We start from the raw sequence: 20492 nt of genomic DNA on the forward strand, positions 1-20492 counted from the left end.
CCTCTAGATGTTTTAAAACGTGGCATATTGACTGATCAATTGGTTCCATCATTCATAACGATGTGGGAGAAATAATTACTATAAATGTAAAGACCAGTTTAATTAACTACTCTTTATTGTTGTACTTCCCGCCATGCTAAAACCAAAAGGACTGGAGTTTTAGTGAGTTAGAAATATTAGATTTTTTTTTTTCTGACTTGACTGCGGTGCGCCCCGAAACAAAGGAGGAGGAGGAGGAGCAGACGTGAGCGGGCGGAGACGCCAGAGCGCGGAACTCTGGTTCGAAGGATTGGACCTAAAGCTGTCTCTACTCACTGTTGGAACGGGTTGAAACGCGGACGCCGGCGTTCAGGGTTCAGCCATGTTCTAAGAGGAGAACACCGTGATAGAAACGAAGGCTTTGCGTCTACTCAGTAATCGTTCCTTTCAGAGCTCGGTGTTTTGACGTTCTCGCCCACTCTCGCGTCTTCCTCTCTCTCAACACCTACCCGCATCGGATATTACTTTTCGAGATTTTGTTTCTTTTGCGTTTGGTTTTGTTGCAATAGGACGCTACGTAGCCGATGAATGAAATGGAAGGTAGAAACCAAGCTGCACAAAAGAGAGCTTCTCGTTGATCGTGTTCAGCCTTACGGAAATCTTTCTTGATTAAAGGTTCTTTAAGTTAAATACAAAAACAAATGATCACAAAAAGCATCGATTTAGAAAGAAATGGTAAATAAAAAATGGATTTCAGGCATGTTTGCGGTAAATCTTTCAATTATCACTAAAACGGAGTGAATTAGATCACAATTTAAATCACACTGATTATTATTATCTACCATGCTAACCAGTATGGAAAAGGATCTCAGCATCTAAACCATGGTTTACGAACACCTTTACAAACCGGATAGTGTAAACAATTACATCAGTGTTTCGCATTTTAGGAGTGTGTCAGCGCACACAACCAAATCTTACCAGCATGTCTGGTGCCTGACTTTAACATATTAAACGAGTCTTGTGGTTTTTAAAGTAAACTTCCATATGTGGCTAGGCAAAACGTCAATTTCTTTATGTTGCTGGCCGTGTCCGACTCTGCACATATTCCTGGATACAAATAACTCGCTGCTTTGATAGGGAAAGCTGTTTTGATAATAGATTCGCTACACAAAACTTCATACTAAAGAAGCTGGTGAATCAGTCAACATTATTCCGCGGCGTACTTTTGCTCAATAGCGAAAACTGTCCATTCAAAGACAGGAAACCTGATCATTGAATATCTATATTTATTTTGCTCGTAAATATGTTTTCACAGGATCTGACCATCTTTTGCGATTGAAACTGGAGGACTCTAAGGAGGATTCTTGCAACGTAGCCATTAAATATAAAGTCGACAAGAAAGCATAATTTGTAACAATAGTTCATTTAAAATGTGCCTGTTTTCTCGATTATCTAATTTCGACCATTTAGTTTTTATGGGCTGTCTATTGGGGCTTTGTCGTCGGGTATTTTTCTCTGGTTATAGAGCAAACTTCAGCAGATACTGTTTGTCATGTGCCAGCGGAGGCCTCGATTATTCGCCCGTTTGAAAGGCTTGTGCGACAGCAGCTTTACATTTTTCGGCAAAGAGTCTGAGAAGAAATCGGCCTTTTTGAGGGTTCTTTGATACTTATATAGCTGGTTTTGGTGGTAACGGGCGAGTTTTGTTTTGGGTAAACAACTAGCCCCAGAGGCGCGCTGCGACCGAAGTCAAGCTGTCGTGCTAATGGCGGCATCAGTTGCTCTTGAAACTTAGCCCGCTGCGAGTAGTGTTAGTGATCGGTGGGTTACCGCGGAAAGTCGGTGACCTGCAGTATGCAGTATGCATACTGCAGGTCACCGTGTAATATTCGTGTAATACTGCAGTATGCACTGCAATATTACACGAAGTACATGAAGTATCTAATGTGCAGAGAAATTAGATATGCATGTTGCGGTTGATGTTACAGACGCACCTAGAACAATCTCATAATCACTAATGTGTTGATCGAGGCTCGCATTACTTTGTCTCTCCTTGCTGGGTCCCAGAGAGTGCAGCTTGTCGAGCGAGTCTTAAGGCGCCTCCCAGAGAGGCGCCTTAAGACGATGGCTATGGTTAGCAAAAACACGCGTAAGTGAAGTACAACAAAGCCTCGATTAGTCCTGTTGGGTGAATACTTTAGCGATGTTAATAACGAAGCCATCCGTCCAAATAATGGAGCGACGAAGAATGTGCTCACCGCAAACTGGTGTGAACTTTGCTTCACGACAAGTGTCACTATATTACTTGCGAGATTTGTTGGGCCTCCTCAGTTCTAGAAGCGACGGGTTTGATGTTTGTTGGATAGACACCGCTTTCGTTGTCCTGTTACAGTCCAAGCAAACGGTCGGGCATACACGCGGTAGTTATAAAAGGAACACTGACAGGGTATTTATGCTCGCCAAGGTTTGTATTTGTACATGACATATGAGAGCGAAACTACCCAGAAAACAAATTACGGTTCGAAATTGGTTTTCTTTCGCGTGGTAACTAACTGGCCGTTTTGAGTTACTCTCTTTTTTGTGGTCATAAACCGTTTTCTATGGTTAAGACACAACCACCAAAGATAATCAGAGTTGTGGGTCATCGAAGGAACACACCCATTACTAAAAATAGGCTGAAAATAAGACACACATTTCCCGTGGCTTCTAAAATGCTGCGAATACGTTGATTGAAAAAAAAAAAAGGAAGGCTGCAGAGCCACGTGATTTCCGGTAAATTTCTTCTCTCTATTCCTTCTTCCTCCCCACTTCCGATTCGGTTTCGGTTTGGAGCACTTGCGTTTTTTTTTTTTTTTTACTTTATTAAAAATATATGTCACAGTGTAGAAAAATATTGATGTGGTGTCTTTTGACACTACATAAAATCGCCTAGCAAAAAATAAGAACAAAAACAAATTTGAGGGGTGCCAGTGTCCCTTTAAGAGGCGTCGACAACGCACTGCAATTTCACGCCAACCGTCCCAGCGAAAATTATGAGCTGTAGCAGGCACGAAAGCAAAGGCAATGCAACACATTTTTTGTTTACGTCACCATTTCGCCTTACTATGACACCAGCGCCATGTTGGGGTGTATATCTCGCTTTTTTACGATCAAAGTTCTCCCGTAGAATGATGACGAAGTCTCCCAAAAAAATAAATGTCTCCAGAAACCCTAGTTTTATAGAATAAGAGCTATTAATGCATTTTTTATTAATCGCTAAAGAAGGTGAAGCAAACATTTTGTACAGTCCAGAGAAACATGCTACAACAGATGATCGCACTCGCAGTACCCAGGGCCGTTTGAGGGCTCAGCATGGAGACCTCGCCTGCGAAAAGGAAAAGAAACAAATAGAAATAGTTGAACATTCATTTCCAACTTGTGTACATGTACACTCAAATTTTTTGCATGCCCCAAAAATATTTGTAGGCATTCAGTAACTCCTTCTAGGCGAGCACCCGATGATCCTTTGGCAAAACAAAAAAAAACAACGTTATACCAAAACAAACAAAAAAAAAGCGCACAGGGCGCAATTTTTTAGCGCGCCCTGTGCGCTAATATAGAAACTTGGCGTCTGCGGAAAACGAGATCACTAAAGACGTCACATAAGCAATGAGTGCATAGAAATAGCGCGCAAACGTTGTAACACCAAGATTTATTTCTTTTTCAGGCCCCGACATGCCGGCTGCAATTTGATCTACTCACGCGTTTGTAGACCTACGCAAATACTTCCGGCAGTTATGGGGTGAAAATCTGGTTAAGTCGTAAACATTGAAATGGAATGTTAGTATATATAGCAGGGTTGGGCAGAAACACTCAAAAATGTATTTGGAAATACAAATACTGGGATACATTAAAATAGTAGCTAAAATACTGATACTGAGATATATCTGTAAACGTGTATCGCGATACGCATCGGAAATACATTTTAAAAAGAGGCAAAAAGTATTTGGAAATACAAATACAGGAATACATTTTAGGGACGGCAGAAATACAGATACAAAAATACTGATACTGCAATACATTTTTAAAATTTGTTTGAGACGCCAAATGAGATGCTTGAAGTTGGAGGTTGAAGTTTCTTATCCTGAAATTACTTTACCGTAGGCTTGGAAATTTGTTTTGAAGGTAGTGATTTTGGACGACGAGGAGTTTTCAATGGGCTCGAAAAAACGTTCCATCAAGGACTGACCGCGGTCTCTTCCCTGACATCCTTTCTGTTTGATGAGGGATGCCAAAAGACTTCGACCTCTAAATAAAGTATATGTCATCCTAAATCACCACGTCCCAGTCCAATAAGGACGCCCCTGTCAACATTTATCCCATGACATCACGATGGAATTAACTGGCATTCTTTATCTGTAGGTGTGGCCTTGAACATGAAACTTTAGCACGCTGCTGTATGAAAGGACAATACGTACTTTCGTTGCAGTTTACCTCGATGAAGATCGAGCAGGCAGTGTCATTTGGATTTTTCGAGAATAGTGGACTACCTGAAGCATCCTGGAACACCTGTCTTATCTCCTCTTACGGTTGAAAAAACGATACGGTGGCATCTCTATTGTAAAGGTCTTTCTTGTCGACCCCCTGCCACCGACGCATGGATTGCAGTCCTCAGGTTTTGTCTTGCATACTCCGAATAGAGACCTCGTGGATTGCGACCTGATATTGCCGGCACAAGTGCGAGCTCCTTGAGAAACAGCGAACTCGAGACAAGTCGCAGGTGTACGAAGTCTGGGTCGGCACAGCGAGGCCACGTCTGACTTCCTTGCTCGGTTTCAGATCACCAGAGCAGCGGGTCACGTTCACGTCGGCTGATGACGTACCCTTAAGTCGTGCAATATTACGCGCGAAGCAGCAGACGCATCTGAATATCTGTTGAACTTCACTGCGTGGGTCATCCTACTATTTTTAGTCAACCACCATCAGGCTCGAACTGCAACGGACTGTGACTCAGCTTTGCCGGCCGGGTGTACTGCGTACGCTAAGGCAAAAGAGATGGTTAGCAGCGGGCATTGGATGTCAGCAAATAATAACTCAAGGCATCCCTACCTAAGGACCTGCGGCAGAAGATGCTCTGACTCTACTCCTGGCATGCCACCTAGTTCGAGTCCCCGACCACGCAACACTTCTCAGAAGGGCGAAGATGACGCATAGGAAAATAGTTTGGAGAATCGAAAGGAACCTTGGTCAGTATGGTAACAATTCCCCAGCACCTCCTTGGCCCTAAAGCCCTCAGAAGTAAAAAGAAAAAAAAATGCGTTAAATTGTTTTTTTTTCGGGGGAGGGGGGTGTATTTCTCAAGAAATGTAACGAAATACATTTCACCCTGATTGTATTGCAATACAAAGGAGCATTCAAAATATATTCCGATACAGGAATACAGATACTGGTGAAAAAAATGTATCGCGATACAGAAATACAGATACGAAATGTATTTCTGAAATACTATCGCGATACATATGTATCGCGATACTGCCCAGCCCTGATATATAGGCTATGCTTAAGGTAAGGAGAACGCAACAAAAGAATGCTTTGCAAAAAAAAATATTTGAAGAGAACAAAATTATCGAGTGCGCCAGGTACGGCATATTCGATTTTTGAAGTTTTCGCTTATGTCATGTTTGGTCACACCTACTACGCAAGCTACAATATTGCCAAATCTCATATATTTTCCGGTTAATAGACCACGGGAATTATTGATTTAAACATGCACAGCCTGGAATAGGTTATATATGTCGCGTCAAAAATGCGGAGATATAGTTCCTTCGAGGTTTTGTCTCAAAATGTTTCAGCCGTTATCTAAACAATTGATTATCTATGATATTTAAACCGATGTCAGACATTGTTATTAAAGCGTGCTTTCGAATAATATATATATATATATATATATATATATATATATATATATATATATATATATATATATATATATATATATATATATATCATTGCTTTATCTCAATTTTTTTATGTCGTTCAAACTAGTCTTAAAATACAAACCTAAGGAATTAAATAAAAATTATGAATTTTTTTGTTTTGTTTAAAGTGATAGTTCTCCAAAATACCTTTGTGTTCATTCTTTAAAAAAAAGACATATTGCATCAATTTCTTTTCTTCAAAACTGCACTCTGCAAAGTGCACTTTCCCGGCCGGCCTTCTTTGCCCAATGCGACAAACGAGATTATATTTTTATTCCGTGTATTTTATCACTAAATATATGTTTTTCTTCTGCTGTATTTTGGGTATTGGGCAAACGTTTACGTGTTCTGGCAATTATAACAATAGCTGCGTTGCTTTCATCTTTTATCGATTTAATTTATTAGCCTGTTTTGCCCTTTATAATTGCAAGTTCTAGGAGCTTTAGCTAAACGTTTTTCACAAAACCGGGACGAAAACAATTGTAATTGCTGCGACAACATTTTTTACAGTAATTATAGTAGAAATGTAAGTACAACGGTGCCCAAATATATGCGAATATTCCTACCTATATTCGCAATGAAGTGGGGATGTTTGACCCCAAGCTTCTTACACTGCTATTCATAACGAATGTACTTCCTGCTGACCAAGGAAAACCTGTGACTACATGGCAGACTTTTAGTAAGACGTCCGTCAAGATTAAAAATATTTGTGATTATTCATTTTTTTTAAATAAAAAAAATAACCAGTAAAGATATTGAGCGCACTAACTGCTCGTGTTGGCAGGTTGGCATCTTGAGGAGTCCGTCTTTTGTCCCCCTTCATACCAGATTGACGAATCACGCGAAGCACTCACCCGTGCTGCTATATTTCTAACGAGTGCTAGAAAATCGATCAACTTCGAATGCCACCACAAATAAGGAACGCACGAACTGGGGGATTTTGCCCGATGTTTTTTGGAGAACTGACATCCAGAACTTACGCAATACAAAAAATATATTTCTTTTGCTATTTTCTTTTGGTTTTTACTAAGATACTCTTCACAGAATACACTACAGACGCCGTAAGTCGTTGCCATGGCTGAAGACGTTCTGTCGAGACGCAACTACACAGGATTTGCAACCACTTCGTTCGTTTATGACCACAGCGTGCGTGCTGTCGTGTCTCATGATCACAATACTCCGCAACCTCCCGAAAGCATGACAGAAGAGAGAAGAAAAGAAAGGATAATGCGTTCTGAGGTTTTCTATGAGGCACAGAGAGCAATGGCCCGTTCGCACACATGCGACTTCGTAGAACAGTCTGCCTTGAAATCTCTTAAAATATCTTACGACAAGAGACACTCCAGCGCCAGCGATCGGGGGGTCGTGGAATACTTCTCAATCACATATTCATTCAAATTATTCTTTTTCTTTTTCATTTTTCGTTTTCAACATTCTTTTTCTGATGTCTATCTGTTGCACTGCAGGGTATGCTGCATGCAGTATATTGGACATACCGATCTCCCCTTCCGTCAAATATTTGACAATCATAAGTCCCACCATAACACACTCCCCAGACTACCGCTCTCCAAAGATACGCGTCTCGATCAACACGACATAAACAAAATATTTGTACCTGTACTTCTATCGGGATTCAGCACAGCACGCGAAAGGGAGCAAAGGGAATCGTACCTAATTAAAAAGTTTAACACGCTTCGAGCGGGCATTAACGAGAACGCCGGCCTGCTTAGCTGCTTACATCTTGAACAGTTCACCTCCTCGGAACCCCCACGTTGACGGGAAAACGAAAAGACGGGAGTCCCCTGCCTAGAGTTTTGCCTGCGCTGGACATCAGTACGACCTCGAGGAATGTCTGCGCTCTCGGGTGCGAGATGGGGAGGCGGCCGGTGAGAAAAATAAAAATAAGTAAAATGGAAGAAGAAAAGGGAGGGGGGGGGGGGGAGGCATGCTTGCACGTGAGTGTGTGGGTGTGTGTGTGTGTGTGGGGGGGGGGGGGTGGAGAGGGGTGTTTAGGTGTGTGACTTGAACCATCGCGCGTCTCGGTTCGCGTCCGAGCTGCTCCTGTGCCTCTGCTGGCTCTTCTTGGCCACCCGGGCGCTCTTCTGGGCCCACTAGATTTTGTTTTATTCCCTTGTTTCGTTCCGGACACTGCCGAGCCCCTACGGCGCCCAGCGGGAGGTTGTCAGGGGATGCAGGCGGGGCCCCTTCCCTGGCCGCGGCCTTCGTCTACCCATGGTAGGTCCTGAGAAGTTGTTTTTTCGCCTTTCCTCAATATTTTTTTTTTTTTTTGCCGCCGTGTTAAGGTGGCGGGCTTCCGACCTTCACTGCAACATTAGGACCTCATGAAGAGCGGTCCCCGCTTGGAACGTCGTCCAATAAATACGTTTTAAAGCATTTACCTCCTTTTTACGATATATATATATATATAAATATATATATATATATATATATAAATATATATTGTGAACAAAGAGGGAAGGAGTTGAATATTGAATTTATTGCATTAAAATTAGGGGAAGGAAAGGGAAAGAGAGCTCGCGAAAATTTGGGCCAGGAGCGGAGATTGAACCCGGAACCTTCGCCTGTCCGGGGCGACGCCTTAGCCGATTAGACCATCCCGGCCACTGGTTTCGGCGGACTCAATTTCTGACCAGCTCTCTGTGTACTTATTTAGTTTCGAATACGCTTAACTTGGTAGACGACAACCGTTGCTGATTTAGGCCCGCGCTAGTTCCGAATTGCGGCAGTGACGTGGCACGTCATCTCAGCTTGCAAACGTCGGAAAGGGCCGTCTTCCAAGATATCTAGGAAACCACTCCTTTCCATAGGCACAGGCTGCACCGTATACATAATGGGAATGAGTGAAGATTGACAGGTGCAGCCGTAGTAATATTGTAAACGAAAAGGGGAGAAGGTGATTATTGGATTTATTGCATTAAAGTTCGGAAAAGCGAAAGGGAAAGAGAGCTGGCGAAATATAATATATATGCAGGGTGTTTTTTTTTTTTTTATTATTGCAGATCTGTATTAAAATAAACCATCAAAGCTACACTTATGCGGTTTGTGCGAGTGAGTTATACGCCCAGGGGGACATTATGTGAATGGCTAATTTTTGTGATAAGTCGGCTAATTAATTAAAATGCACTAATTAACTAGAGGAATTGGGGAAATAGACATATAGTTTCAATTAGAAACTTACTGAGAGTCGTCCAAAACCCCTAAATCAGTCAGTCGGCTAATTAATTAAAATGCACTAATCAACTAGAGGAATTAGTGGAAATAGACATATTGTTTCAATTAGAAACTTACTGAGAGTCGTCTGAAACCCCTAAATCAGTCATTTTCAGAGAGACTTTTAGCGCCTGAGAAGCGTCGTAGTGCGCTAAAGTTACGACTCGTGGAGCAGGTTGCAAGGCTAGCGGATTCGGTAAGGCGCCCGCGCAATTTTTCTGCCTCTTACCTAGCCCCAGCCTTGTACCTGGTCCACGAGTGGTAACTTCAGCGCACTACTTTACTGAGATTCACAGTCGCTCAAAGTTTTTCTAGAAATTACTGACTTAGGGGTTTTGGACGACGGTCAGCATGTTTTAATTGGAAAGATATGTCTATATTTACTAATTAAAAGTCAATTAGTGAATTTTAGTTAATTAGCCGACTTCTCGCGAAGGCTAGTCACCCCTGGGTGTATAGCTCACTCGCACAAACCGCATAAGTGTAGCTTTCACGGCTTTTCTTTGAAACAAATCTGAAGAAAAAAAACACCCGGTATATATATATATATATACAGGGTGCGTCAGAGAACGCAGGCCAAATCGCTCCTGCGAAATCTACTCAGCTCAACGAAAAAAGGCTTGTGGCGTTTTGGTCCTGGGCCAGGGGCCCATTTAGGAAGATCATGAAGTCCGGGATAATTAAGGTGTTAAACATTTTTGCGTAATTAACTTTTTTTCAATTGTGTTTAAGGGTATGGTTTAAATTAGAAAATTGCTGAGCATCAGCAAAAAACACTAAATCAACAAATTGCAGAACGATAGAAGGCACGCGAAGCATTTTACGGCTTTCTGAAAAACCGCACAAAATCGACGGGTTTTTAAGTTTCGGTTTGCTATCGGAGCGCATCAGAGATAGTGCAACCAGCCTCTGCTGCGTCGCGCGATGACAGCGCAGCAGAGGTTGGTTGCACACTCTCTCCACGGGGCGCGGTGCCGCCGGGGCCCAGATGCGCTCCGATAGCACACCGAAACTTAAACACCCGTCGAACTTGTGCGGTTCTTCTAAAAGCCGTAAAATGCTTCGCGTGACTTCTATCGTTCTGCATTTTGTTGATTTTGTGATTTTCGATAATGCTCAGCAATTTTCTGATTTAAACCATGCCCTAAAACACAATATTAAAAAATGTTAATTAAAAAAATTAATTAACAACTTAATTACCTGGACTTTAATCATTTTCCTAAATGGGCCCCTGGCCCAGGACTAAAACGACACAAGCCCTTTTTCGTTGCGATGAGTAGTTTTCGCAGGAGCGAGTTGGCCTGCATTCTCTGAAGCACCCTGTATATACTTGAAGGTAAATGTTCGGCAGCCCTCTGCCTGGTTAAGAGTAGCCATGAAGCGAAAAATAGGGACTCTAGCCAAACATCTAATAAACATTTATCCGACGTTTCGGGACCAGTTGGGTCCCTTGTTCACGGGTGAGTGACGATAAGAAAAGAGCACGTGTCGTCTAAGTGCACATACAGATGTAGGGGGCTTTGCTCACGGGACTGCGTGGCGTGAGCAAAGCCCCTTACATCCGTATGTGCCCTTAGACGACACGTGCTCTTTTCTTATCGTCACTCACCCGTGAACAAGCGACCGAACTGGTCCCGAAACGTCGGGTAAATGTTTATTACAATTTTGGCTAGAGTCCCTATTTTTCGCTTCACACCCTGTATATATGTTATATATGTATGTATAAACGACAGAAAAGCGTACTTGAGACGGTGTTTTGGAGTTTTATAAGATATTTTTTTTGTAAAGTCAGTCGGCGTTTCGGTCTGTCTCAGGCCGAAACGTCGACTGGCTTTACAAATAATATAATATATATATATATATAATATAAGGCTCGAAACAGCCGTATCAACTACGTTTTTCTGCCTTTTTCACTTTCTGGCATCCTGCGCTACATTTTCTTTCTCTCTCTCTCTCTATATATATATATATATAGAGAGAGACAGAGAAACCGTATATATATATATATATATATATATATATATATATATATATATATATATATACACACACAAAAACACACACACACAAACACGCACACATATATGTGTGTGTGTTTGTGTCTCCTACCACGGTGAATGAATTAATAAACTTTATTGCGGGGGTGGGTTCAGTACCTCCAGCTGGAGCCCCTAGTCCGGGGCCCCATACACGGTGGTCACCACGTCGGCACGGTTTACCAGCCATTGCTGGCCGGTGACCGTGTCATCGGTCAGTCGCTCCTCAAGGAGGTGAGGGAGGGGTTGGGAGAGGCGAGAGAGAGGGAATGGCTTGGTATTGCCAGACCACATGGAGAAGGGTGGGACGATGGCCGCCGTGCGGGCATTTCGGCAGACCTCGAAGGTACACGCAGGATTAGAAGAGAGGCGTCGGGAAAATGTTGGTTTGGAGGTGACGCGATAGGACGCCCTGTCTCCGACTAATGGAAGGCTGAGGAGGAGGGTAATGTTGTCAAGCGAGGCGTGTTGAGTTGAGTATGAAAAAATTAACGCCGTTTACAAATCCCAGTAAAGCCGAATTGGAGCGCACCTCTTGAGGAGGAGTAGGGAAGGGTACTGATGGGGGTCACGTCACCTGCGGGTAGTCACGTGACCCCGGGGGGTCACGTGATCTTGGGGGAGGGGTCACGTGACCTCGGGGGGGTGCACGTGCCCTCGGGGGTGTACGTGACCTCGGGGGGTCACGTGACCCCGGGAGGGGGGGTCGCATGACCTCGGGGGAAGGGGGATCACGTGACCTCGGGGGGGGGGGGGGGGGGGTCACGTGACCTTGGGGGGGGGTCACGGGACCTCGGGGGGTCACGTGACCTCGGGGGGGGGTCACGTGACCTTGGGGGCGGGGGGGTCACGTGACTGCTGTTGTTTGTTACCGTATGCCAATTGTAAGGCTGCAGAGGCCTTGTCAAGTCAAAACTGTTTTGACTTTTTGCCTCTGCAGCCCACATCACTATTTGATGATGATGTAAATAAAATTGATTGATTGATTGATTGATTGACTGGCGTCCGTAAACAGGGCACGAACGGTATCGCAGCTTACAGGATACGCGCATCGGAGGTAGCGCGAGCGATGGTTGCGCCGGGCCGAGTGACGGGTAGGATGCATATGGCGGGGGATAGGAGCCACAATGAGTCTGGCAGGCGCAGCGGTGAGGCGAGGTGAGGGAAGCAGAACAGGGTGGGGAAACCAAGGGTGGCAAGGAGACTCTGCCCTTGAGCCATCGAGCGCAAGCGCGTCAACTGGGCAGTCTGATGCGCTTCTATAAGTTCCTCCAGTACGCTGCGTTTCATGGTCACCCCAAGCCGCTCTAGGCAAACGGTGGCTGTGCGAACAGGGAGACCGAGTGCCAGTTTCTGCGCCTTATGTAGTAGGGTAGACCCGTTTGTGTTTTGTTTGGGTGAGGTTTCGGTGCAGTAGGTGGTAGAGTAAGCGTGTATGAATCAAGACCTGGACAAGGCATGGCCCCTTTAAGGCCATATTTTAACGGTTTGGTCAATTTGGTTGCACTGGTGCTGAGTTGGTCGACGGTTTGTGTGGCCTTGGCGTTGGATTGTAACGTGGAGCCAAGCACCCGTATGGCCGATTCACGCGGTACGGGTTTTTTATCGAGTGTGATGGCAAGGGGAAGATCGGTGTGTCCGCGAGCGTGTTTTGTCACGACTAGTAACTCCTACTTAGTGGGGGAACATGTGAGGCCTCCACACCGGGAATTTTGCTCGATGGTAGTAGCAGCTTCTTGTAACTAAGTTTCTATGTGTCCGAGGAAGCCTGTGGTTACCCAGACAGTAATGCCATCTGCATAAAGTGCATGGCGGACATCCGAGATCTCATCCAGAATGGGAGGGAGACCTCGCATAGCAAGATTCAATAGGAGGGGAGGGTGCACAGAGACTTGCGGAGAGCCACGGTTTCCCACCGGTGCGGAGGGAGAGCGAAGGTGACCGAGAACGAGGCTGGCAGATCTGTGGCGTAGGAAATCGCGTATGTTATTGTACACCTCCGCACCACAACCAGTGGCTGCCAACTGTTCAAGGACCAGGCCGTGGGACAGGTTGACGAAGGCCCCCTTAAGGTCTGCGGGAAGGACAACGCGATATTGGGCATTGCTTGGAACGTCTAGAACATTGTGCTCGAGGCGGAGCCGTACATCTTGAGTGGAAATACCACTACGGTAGCCATAGAGGATGTCGAAAAGGGTGAAGGTGTCGGCAAAACAATTGTGTAGGCGAAGATGTAGAACATTCTCAAGCAGTTTACCTAGACATGAGATAAGGGAAATCGGGCACAGGTTCTCCAAGGAGGGGCGTTTGCCAGGCTTGGGAATCAGAACGACTGTGGCTTCCTTTCATTCCTTGGGGAGGGTACCTGACTCCCACATCTTATTTAAGTAGGTAGTAAGCTGAGTGGTGTCTGAATCAGAGAGGTTGTAGAGGAGATAGTAGCGAATCTTATCAGGACCAGAGGATGTGTTGGGGCGAAAGTCGGTGAGTGCAGCGCGAATCTCAATATCCGTGATGGGTGCATTGGGATAAGGAAGATTGTTGGGAGGACACGTGTATTCCGCGTAGCGTGAAGTGTCAGGAGGGGACAGGTAACGCTGTCGTAACTGTGTTAGGCATCGGGAGTCTGTTACGTTAGTTGCATGGAGGGGTTTGTAGATGCCTTTGGCCTTGTTGTATTAGATGACAGAACAGGGACTACGTTCGTGCAGTACCGAACGTGCCATTGAGCTTGTCGCAGAGCGTATGTCAGTCTTGACCAGTGAGGTTGGCAGCATAGGTTGCAGCCTCTGCAGTGGAATGTGCAATGCGTAGTTTGAGCTTCCGGTTGTGTCGTTGCCGTAATCACCGTTTGTTTAGGCCACGGCGCGCTTCCCGTGGGTGGAAAAAGAGGGATTCTATATCTGATGCATTGGGAGTGGTGGTAAAGGTGCGCGTGTGTCGGTCTAGCCGGGTTTGCAGTGTCTCCATCCAATGATCTTATCTGAACACAGCCTATATAATTACCGTTGAAACTATTTTAGTAGAATTCGAATTATGCTTAAAATAATTGAGACATAGCAGAAAGCTATTGCGTTTTTATATGTAGTTTTGTTTTCAAATACTACACTTCAGCTTACGTCGACCGCAGCATATGATACCTGCCTCTTGAATCAACCTCATTCAGGCATTACGACACATGACCGCCAGCCTTCTATTTGTGTCTCACTTCGCTCGGCGCTTGCGGTGAGAGACCAAACGTCGCTAGTTCGACTAACAGGAGAATCGAAGGCACCGTGTGCCTTAAAAGGGATATTTCTCGTCATAAAAGAGTATCAATTCCAACCACCTTGATGTATTTGTCAATCTTTGTTGAATATAGCTTAATGTTGAGTGTGATACAATAATATTATCTTTTTACGAGATATGGCTTTTACTGGTCGTTTGTTTCCAGACCCATACATTTTCAGCGCACTTTATTGAGCTTGACTCCCAAACGAGCTTTTGCGGAAGACTGTTTTAAAGCGACCGTGGGACAAAGGCTTCGGTGCACATGCCTCGGCTTTTACGGCCAAGAAATCACACGAACGCATGGGGAAAACGCGCTGAAAACATGTTTGCATAAGCACGGTGCGCTAAATTGACGGAAGATGCAGTGTTGCAAACAGATATATTTTTTTGCGAAACGACCAAACCGACGGCATTGCAAGTATTAAAAATTCTTGGACGAAAGTCATGTTGCGAACTTTTTATAATTCATTCTTAGCATGAAATAAAAAAAATATTGTGCAATGTTTACGCATGAACGGTAGATTTATAACTTGACTTTTACGGAGGGCTTTGTCCTGGTACAGTATTTTCAAAGAGGTAAATCGTTCCCTAGCCTTTGTCTTTGATCGGACCTAAGATGAATGAAGTACAGTTGTCAGCCCAAAGTCATCGACATCAGTGGTAAATGACATACATTTAGTTGTCCCTGTGACAGCAGTTACTTTATAAGCACAGACTTAGTGAAAAGTAAATTTAGTAAAATGGCACTTCAGGACGGCGTCAGAAGATATTTCACTTAATTTGGTGGCTGTTAGATGTAGTGTCCATGTGTTTTAAAAATACAAATTGCCGTCTTTTTTAAAAGTTACGCTAGTATACTGTGCGCATGCCTAAAATATTTAGTCACATTGCTTGAACTAAGGGTAAAAACCCGGGAACTACGGCATTGCACATGTAATCAACTACATGTCTTTAAGAAAATAATTGATCGCATTTGGATTGACTGCACATTTATGACGAGATCTCAACCGTAAGCTCGGTGCTCGCTCCACGGCCTTTGCATGCTTGACCGATCTAACCAAGTAACCACGTGAAGAAAAATTTCAGTTTTACTCCACTTTTAAAAAAACTGACTCATGCAGTGGGCACCCGAAAAATTTACTAATGAATAAGATTAACAAGTTAACTATGTGCACGTAAGAAGCTACAACATACAACATGCATGATCTTAACACGCATTTCTCAGCTCGTCCAAGAAACTTCCTCCCGCATGGGATGGGCTGCATTTTTATGTGATATGTCTTACAGGCCCCCCAGACTTAGCGGGTTAATTTTATTTTAAAATATGTAATTATCTTTAGTAACATTGTGATACGTTTGTTCCGTGCGATAAACAGTGATGTCTCGTTAATATAAACACCTCCACCTCCCTTTGCCCCCCCCCCCCAAATAAAAATCTATAATGTAAGTTGTTCATAATAACGAGACAAACTTGCATGTATTTCCCCTGTTTGTCCACGAAAATGGTGTCCACAAAATTGGGTATCCATAATAATGGGGTCCACACGAGACATGACTGCATCAATGTCAAAAAGCAGCTTTTTCTTCTTTCTTTTTTAGCTGAGAGTTTATAAGCAGTAAACAAAAGTTAAAGCTCAGCATTAATTGGTGACACTGTTCCTATGCCCGCCTTGCAGAATCCTTAGGATGATAAGTATGAGGCGTTTAGTTTATAACCGAATAAAAGTGCACCTTAGTGCACCTATAATCACAATCGCACGTTTTAATAACAAAAACGTCAGTCGGTCGGTAAACGTTTTATTAGCGGGCAATATCATGGCTTCGTCATTTATAATACCGCGTCCGCAGCAAGCCAAGTCCATAGCGCACTTGGATCACAAGGAAAGGGGCCGAGTTTCTTATGCTTGGTAGCGGACGTACCTTTTTGTGGTTTTTGCAAAACATCATGTTCTGGTAAATTTGAGAACCCTGCTGTTTGTTCGAGGTTCGAATGTTCGCCGAATATTCTACGCCGACTGTTTCAGGAGCCCACGGGTGTACAAAAGAGGCTACCCGTGGCGAGCCGGAGTCAGTCTCGCTCTTGCGCTCGAACCTGCTGTCACGCCGGCTCCGACGCCCACGACGATCTGTTGTTATCTTTTGTTTTCTCCTGAGCAAATAAAACATTACATTACATTACATTACATTTCGTTTTAATTTGGCACAAGCTCGCCACATTAAACAATTCAGTTTTCTTAGTCATTCTTCGTGTCGTCACCTCGTCATTCGCGAAATGTTGGTGGAGTAGCGGGGTAGAAGCCATGCAGCGTAGCGTTCTGAGTGCCCGCATTGCTAACCCGCTCCCCAACGAAAAAGACATTTTGAGGAGGAAGCCGAAGCACCAGCAACCGACGCATGAGCAAGCGGCCGCACTCAACGCAAGTCCTTGGAGTTTCGTCTCCTGCCATTTGAGCGCAAGATCATAACCGTCGACCAGACAAGCTATGAGCACCCAGTCGCTTTAGGCCGCGACCTCTCCATCCGTCGTCTTCCTGACCGTCGCCCCACGCAATGTTACGCCAATTTATGGTGAGGCCCCCGAGTATGTGGAGGACTGGCTTTATCATTATGAACGCCCAGCCCGTCATAAAAAAGATCAACGAAGGAACAGTGTCTTCAAAATTTCTACTTCTCCATGAAAAGAACTGCGAGGCACTGGTTCAAGAACCACGGTGCTTTGCTGGCGTTGTGGGACACCTGAGTAACCAAGCTGAACCTTTAAGAATTAGCATCCTATACTCGGCGACAACATTTCTTGGCAATGCAGTGGACGGTACAGGCACGTGTTTCCTATCCAATTTTGAGCGCTGGATAAGGTTGTGCGCAGGCTCTCGTCAACTTCGACTGCATTGCCAAGAACAGTTGTCGCCGAGTATAGTCAGCGGGCCAAAGATCGTCTCCAGGCAAGGACTCAAGCACCCACCGAAAGCGCCACAAACTATAGCTGATCTGCGGCTGAGTACCCCTGCAGACCTTAAAGCTACCAAGGAAAACATACTGCGCATCCTTATAAGAGGCGTGAAGAGCAACATCTTCGGCGGCCTCGTCCGCAGCCTTCGACGGCCTTGTCCGCAAAAATCGAGCGGGCGCTAATGGCCAGAGCTCGCCACTATCATCGGCTCAACGGCGTCTTAACTCTGGCTTCAATCCGGTCCGAGGTCACCACCATTGGCGATGAGATTCGCGGGATAATCCAGTACGTTGTTCGCGAAGAGCTCAAGAAACTTCTGCCGACTGCAGACCCTCCGGCATCTCTGTTTCTCGCCGAAGTCGTGCGAGAAGCGCTTCAGAAAGCCATCGAACCACGGGCTTCTGTCAACCTTGCGCCACTTGAGCAACTGACGCTGAGCTACGCCACAATGGCCCAACTACCGCCGCCTGCTACCCGTCAATTTCATGCGCCATCCTGACGGAACAATCCAACGCCGCAGTACCCACGGCGCCAGGAAGAACACGTCCAGTACGTCCGCTCAGAGCGACTCTCGCCGAGAAAAACCGACGTGTAGCGAACGGCCGACCGGCGCCCGATTTGTGACCACTGCAGGGAAGCCTAAAACATATATCGTCGATGACCCTACCATCAACTGGGGCTGCGCAGACCCCCACTCGATGCCCCTCCCGACCGACCCGCGCCCAAGATACGGCGAACGCACTCGCGACTTCGAAGAGTATCCTCGTCGTCCTCAGTCTCCCCCGCCTGGACCTCGACGCGGGTCCCGGCCGCCGTCACCATGACGTTTAGCTTCGCCGATTCACTGACCCCGTCGTGAGAGCCTGTCGTCCTTGTCCCGCCGGGAAAACTAAGCACGCCAGCTCCTCGAGGTGGCGGTGCCGTAGACCGACGACGTAAGGAACCTCCAAGAACGCCGCAGACATCCCACTCAACCGACGCCATGCAACGGATCGAAGCTTCTGCAACGGTGTCCAAAAGCCTCAACGTGACTTTCGTAGGCCACGACGCGTCGGCACTCGTGGATACCGGAGCTGACTACTCCGCCTTGAGTTGGAGGCTTTCATGCTGCCTTCGGAAAGTGACGACGCCATGAGATGACCCGCAAATATGAACCGCCGGAGACCCCCAAATAATGCCAACTGGAATGTGGTGAGACCTGCCCAGTGAAGTTCGTTGTTCCGCAAGACTGCGCGAGGGATATTATCTCCGGAAGGAATTTCCTATGCGAATACACCGTCGTCATAGATCTAGGAGGAAGCCGGTTGAGGCTACAAAAACCCGTCCCGCAAGCGGAGGAAACCAACGCGACGCAATACGCGGTCTGAGTCCTCGCGAACCACGTGAAATTACAGCCGCCGTTGAGTGTTTTCATACCCGTCAGGACCAAAGAAGCTACCTGCAGAAAATTTCTGCTTGAGGGAAGCGTCCAGTTGCTTCTAAAGAAAGTAATCGGCCTTGGAAGAGGAAAAACAGAACTTCAAGATGGGCGTACCAGGGTCCTGGTTAGAAATTTCCAACAGGAGCCGCAACGCTTTCCGAGAGGTATCGCCGTGGGCCACATCGACGAACTCCGGAACTCAGCCGCGATTGCTGTAGTTTCGGAAGGGCCGACTTTTTCGCAGCACAATAGAACGTAATCCTCGGAACTTGACATTGACCTGAAGCTTCCGGCTATTGCACCAGGACGACTGCTCGACAGTCTAAGCGATTTGGCGAGTGTTTCGCCGCAATTAACATCAAGGGTGTGACAAACAACGGCAGCGAAGCACCGCATCGTTACTGACGACGACGAGCCCCCTGTCCACAAGTCGCCGTACCGATTCTCCTTGAAGGAAAGAGGGTGGTATAAAATCAGGTGCAGAAAATGCTTCACGACGACATCAATCAACTTTCAAGAAGTCCGTGGGCGGCCCCAGTGATCCTTGTAAGGAAGGACAAAACCATAATGTTCTGCGTGGACTACCAACGACTGAACACCGTGACCAAAAACGACGTGTATCCGCCTCCTCTGATTGACGACACATTGGACTGTCTGCGCTACTCCCAATAATGTTCGTCAATGGACCTGAGGAGTAGATACTGGCAGATTTAAGTCAACGAAAGCTATATAAAAAAAACTGCCTTCGTTACACCCGATGGATTTTTCTAGTTCAAAGGGATGCCACTCGGGCTTCGTGCGGCACCAGCCACCTAACGACCTGTCATGGACACCGTGCTAGCAGATTTGAAATGGCAGAGTTGCCTCGTCCATCTCGATGACGTCGTCACATTTTCACGGGATTTCGACGAACACGTGAGTCGCGTTCGGGCCGTGCTTCAAACCATAAAAATAGCGGAACTGACGCTCAAGCTATCAAAGTGTCGTTTCGCCTACGGCTAAATCAAGTTCCTTGGTCAGGTTGCGAGCAAAGAAGCCCGGATTCCGAGGAGAGGCGCGCCATGACAAAAGTTCCGCCGCGTTTGATAAGAAGGCCGTTTGAAAATTTCTCGGACTTTTTGCATACTCTAGGCGGGCAGTTTGTATGAGATTTCACAAAGCTGTCCGCGCCACTGACTAATCTCACGAAAGACGCCGTAAAGTTTGAGTGGACAAAACAGGAGTAACGTTCCTTCGACGAGTTACAGCAAAGACTACAGACGCCTCTCATCCTCCGACATTTCGACCTATTTAGGGGACCGAAATTCACACATACACAAGTAATATGGGACTCAGAGCGCGCTGGTTCAGCTGTAAGAGGGTACAGAACGAATGATCGCCTTGCTTTCGTCTGCGTTATAACTAAGTTCCGCCCGTACCCGTGCGGAAGCCTGTTTCCAGTGGTAACAGACTACTCGGAACACGTTCCGAGTAGTCTCCGATTGCAAGAATTCGACATGACTGTCGTGCATAAGTCCAGCCGCAAACTCAGCGACGCCGAAAGCAGCTAGTGTGCCCCCATCGAGTCAACTCCCGCTAGCACTGCTGATGATGATGACGATGTTTTTACCGGCACCATCAACATGAGTGACATGGCAGTGCTCCAGCGG

The 20492-nt window shown here is 45.8% G+C and overlaps 1 protein-coding gene across 1 annotated transcript in view; it reads right to left on the reverse strand.

Moving 5' to 3' along the window:
• Positions 1-3193: 3193 nt before the first annotated feature.
• Positions 3194-20492, reverse strand: part of LOC8028558 (beta-hexosaminidase subunit alpha) — a 108929-nt gene continuing 91630 nt past the window's right edge. The window contains exon 13 of the mRNA XM_040208928.2: positions 3194-3343. Within this exon, the coding sequence (XP_040064862.1) occupies positions 3280-3343 (64 nt within the window). The 3' untranslated portion in view covers positions 3194-3279. The remainder of the gene's footprint in view (positions 3344-20492) is intronic.

The sequence above is a fragment of the Ixodes scapularis genome, unplaced genomic scaffold (assembly GCF_016920785.2).
Source record: "Ixodes scapularis isolate PalLabHiFi unplaced genomic scaffold, ASM1692078v2 PGA_scaffold2__306_contigs__length_199485367, whole genome shotgun sequence".
Taxonomy (NCBI): Eukaryota; Metazoa; Arthropoda; class Arachnida; order Ixodida; family Ixodidae; genus Ixodes; species Ixodes scapularis.